This window comes from Myotis davidii, unplaced genomic scaffold (genome assembly GCF_000327345.1).
Source record: "Myotis davidii unplaced genomic scaffold, ASM32734v1 scaffold173, whole genome shotgun sequence".
Taxonomy (NCBI): Eukaryota; Metazoa; Chordata; class Mammalia; order Chiroptera; family Vespertilionidae; genus Myotis; species Myotis davidii.
Genome location: NW_006286303.1, coordinates 3,279,497 through 3,283,333, shown reverse-complemented (window position 1 = coordinate 3,283,333; position 3,837 = coordinate 3,279,497). Strand labels below are relative to the sequence as shown.

The following is a 3,837-nucleotide window of genomic DNA, read 5'->3' as shown; positions in this document are numbered from 1 at the left end:
TGGAGGAGGCGTGCAGGGGCTGCGGGGGTGGGAATTTCCTCGGGGCGGCTGGCTCCCTCTGGGAGAGCTGATTTCCAGGCCGGGTGGAGTGCAGAAGGTGAATGTAACTGCAGCGCGAGGGCTAAGCCTCTCCTTTCCTTTCTGCCCCGCAGCCCTGGTGGTCCGGTTCCTCACCAAGCGCTTCATCGGCGACTACGAGAGAAACGCAGGTGAGCCAGCGCCTTGGGAGGAAGCGCTCTCCGTTTGCACCGGGGCTGCTGCTCCCCTTTTCAGCGCCGCCCAGGAGGTCCCTCGGAGTGACAGTCAGCACCAGGGTTGCCACATCCAACTCTGCCCCTTGCCCCCCTCCCTGTGCGCCCCCCCCCCCATAACTGCCATCTGGCCTCGGTCCACTCCAGGCCCATTCATCACTTTATCGAGGGCCTGAAAGTATGCCCCTTGGTATGTGTCCACCATGGGGACCCCAGTTGGAAGCACCCTTTGTTCTGAAGAGCCTCTCCCTTCAAAACACTCCTGCCAAAGTCATAAAAAAAAAATGCTGGCCAGCTCCTCCCCCACCCGTCCCTCTCTGCGGGCTGCCTTTCAGAGGTGACCTTTTAAAGCAGAGGCCAGCGGAGAGAGCCGCTGTAAACTAACGTTCTCTTTTCTTAACAAAGAGAAAGGACGGCGCGCCAGAATTTTAGGAGAGTTCCTGGATAAACGCGAGGACACTGTTTCAATCCCTGCGATTAAGACTGGCCACTGGGGAGGCTTAAGGGCTTTCAGCCTATGTTCTGTTAACAAATTGTTTCATTCCTTGGACCATCTGAAGTACCTACAGGGGATTATTTGAAATGCGCTCTATAAACCATGGCGAGATAAGGCATGACGGCCTTCTGCTTTGATGTAGAGGTGGCTGTGGTTATGTCACATTTTTATTTCAGTTGGTAATGTTGGCTCTGCGTTTGCTAACAATGTTTGCCTACCCAGCCACTGTATCTGATAGCTAGAGTATGAATATATGTCTGAGTGATAAAGTACTAAAATAAAATAGAGACCCCACACATGCGGAGCAAGGAGATACTCTAAATATGGAAGCTCTGTTTAAAACAACCCAAACCAGTTTCCAAAAATGTGCAAACTTTGCCCTGGTTTTAATAAATCAACTAATATGGGAGTTAAAATTACAGTTGTTTCAAAAAAAAAATCTAAATTAAGCCTATTAACTAGGGTAAACTATAGCTTATTTTTGTCCAGTGGCTCAGATTATATTTTCTAAGTTAAAAAAAAATCCCATAATGTTTTCAAAGTTGCACAAGAAGGATGGACATAATTTTTTTTTTCTTTTGCCTGATAGGTAATCTGTACACCAGACAAGTCCAAATAGAAGGCGAAACCCTGGCTATTCAGGTTCAAGACACTCCAGGTATTCAGGTGAGAAGCTCTGAGATGCGTGACTAGGTCGATGGGGAGGTGGCTTGACTGTCGAACTGTTCAGTTCTCCAAGTACGAAGGCGAGGAGTTTGGGGAGCCAAGTCGGGGCTTTTACATGTGTGACACTTCAGTGCTATCTGGCTGTTGGTCAGTCCTCGCCTGGCTTCATTTGGAAGACGTGGCTGAGGGGCAGAAATCGCAGGAGTCTACCCAGCAGGAAAGACCAAACCAAACACACTGGGAACAGGCGGTTTCCGACTGTGGTTAAAAAGGTCACTTTTTACATTTGTGCCTTGCCATTCAAAATCAAAATCTAGGTATAGTCTCCACATACTCGGAATCACTTTTTATTGTGGAAAGTTCCTCTATAGACAAAAGAGCCACGCTAGTGTGTGTGTGTGTGTTTCCCTCTTGAGCTGGGCAGTTATCCAGGTTTAAATGCTTCCAGCTCCTATCTTTACTTCTCCAGACTTACTGTCTAGCCAGTTAATTTCCCATTTTATGCAACTACAAAGTCTCTCTGCATGGAGTTCTCTGCAGGTCAATTTTCCACTTGAGTGTGGTGAGCTGCACTGTTATTTATTCCAGCTCCGTGCAGCTGGATCAACATATTGTCAAGAAAGCTGAAGTGTGTGGGGATATAACTTGTTTATGGCCTGCGACCTGGCATTGCTGTCAAGGGCTCCTTGAATTCTCTATCCAGCCCGGCCAGGGCTCTCTTCACTCACCTTGCCGTTCCCCCTCTCTCAGGTCCACGAGAACAGCTTGAGCGGCAATGAACAGCTGAGTAGGTGCATTCGCTGGGCCGACGCTGTGGTCATCGTTTTCTCCATCACCGACTACAAGAGCTATGAACTCATTGGCCAGCTCCACCAGCAGGTCCAGCAGCTCCACCTGGGCACCCGGTTGCCCGTGGTGGTCGTGGCCAACAAAGCTGACCTGCTCCACATCAAGCAGGTGGACCCTCAGCTTGGACTGCAGCTGGCCGGCATGCTGGGCTGCTCCTTCTACGAAGTGTCCGTCAGCGAAAACTACAACGACGTCTACAACGCTTTCCACGTCCTGTGCAAAGAAGTGAGTCACAAACAGCCACCGAGCAGCACGCCCGAGAAGCGAAGAACCTCCCTCATCCCCAGGCCCAAGTCGCCCAACATGCAGGACCTGAAGAGGAGGTTCAAGCAAGCCCTTTCTGCCAAAGTGAGGACTGTCACCTCCGTCTGAAGCAGAGGCACTGGGAATGTGGTCTTCCCAGGAAGAGAGTCTGAGGCTCTTCAGGTGCAGGAACGTTGAATGCTGGGAGTAATTCGCGGTTCCAGAAAGGGCCGAGCAGGGAGGCCCTGAGGGCCTGTGGAAAAGGAAACATTGTTCAGAGCAGGGGGGACAGAACCTGTGAGGCTTGATGCCCACCAGGCCGCTCTCTGAGTATGTGAAATGGACTCCCTGTCTTGTCCTGTGGAGGGGAAGGGGGCATAATTGCTTTGGATTTTGTCCTTAATGCCTTGTAAATGATGCTCAGTGGTAGTTTCACCAAATATATCGATGTGATTTACAGTGGGGATGAAATAGATTCAGCTCTCACGGGCTTTCCTTTTTTACTTCTTCCTTCTCTTTTCCTCCACCCGTATCCCCCAAGGAAGAATTGCTTTTCTCTGACAAGGAGGATTTGCATCTCTGGAACCCTATTCCCTATAGAATGCCTTTCTAACTGGAAGGGTACCCAGTTTCTTAGGACAAAGAGGAAAATATTCCCCATTCCCCGCCCCCCCCCCCAAAAAAAAGTGTGGAGTTTATGGGCCAAAATGTGTACCCAGACATCTCTAAGCGTATATGGCCTGGCACGGGAGGCTGCTTAGTTGAGCCTGTGATCAGTGGGTGGAGAACAAGCTCTTCAGCCCCAAACTTTGAGTGGTGTGAGACTATAATTAAAAACAACAACAACAAGACACTGTTGCATCAGGTACAGAAAGAAAATGTGTCCATTGAATTTGGTGTGATTTGTGTAAATGGCTCATGGCAATGATGTTGGGCTGCTTCCCAGGCCTGGTTGAGTCATAGCTTAAATACCAAAACACTATCTTACAGCGAGTGACAGATGCACTTTAAAGCCACCCAAGCTTTGGCTTAAATTGTAATTAATTTATTTTATGTACAATAAATTTCCTTTTAAAAGAACCGACATCTGACTTGGTCTTTATTGAGACACTCACCTTTTGTCCTTCCAAGAATTACTTAGCCTCTTGGGTATGTTGAGTTAGGCATTGTGCCTTCCAAAGGTTATGTCTTTTTAAAATATATATATATATATTTTATATTGTATTATATAACATATTATATACATATTCATATATATATATGTGAAAGCCTTTTATATTGATTTCAGAGAGGAAGGGGAGAGAGAGAGACATCAATGTTGAGAGAGAGCCA

General features: G+C 47.9%; 1 protein-coding gene across 1 annotated transcript; it reads left to right on the top strand.

Moving 5' to 3' along the window:
- Nucleotides 1-31: 31 nt before the first annotated feature.
- RASL11B (RAS like family 11 member B) lies at nt 32-3,586 on the top strand (the record flags this gene model as incomplete). The annotated part of the gene is made up of 3 exons (XM_015560079.1): nt 32-209; nt 1,337-1,413; nt 2,164-3,586. Coding segments are annotated over 3 exons (726 nt in total), but the record flags the coding sequence as incomplete, so codon positions are not given.
- Between the last annotated feature and the right edge of the window lie 251 nt (nt 3,587-3,837).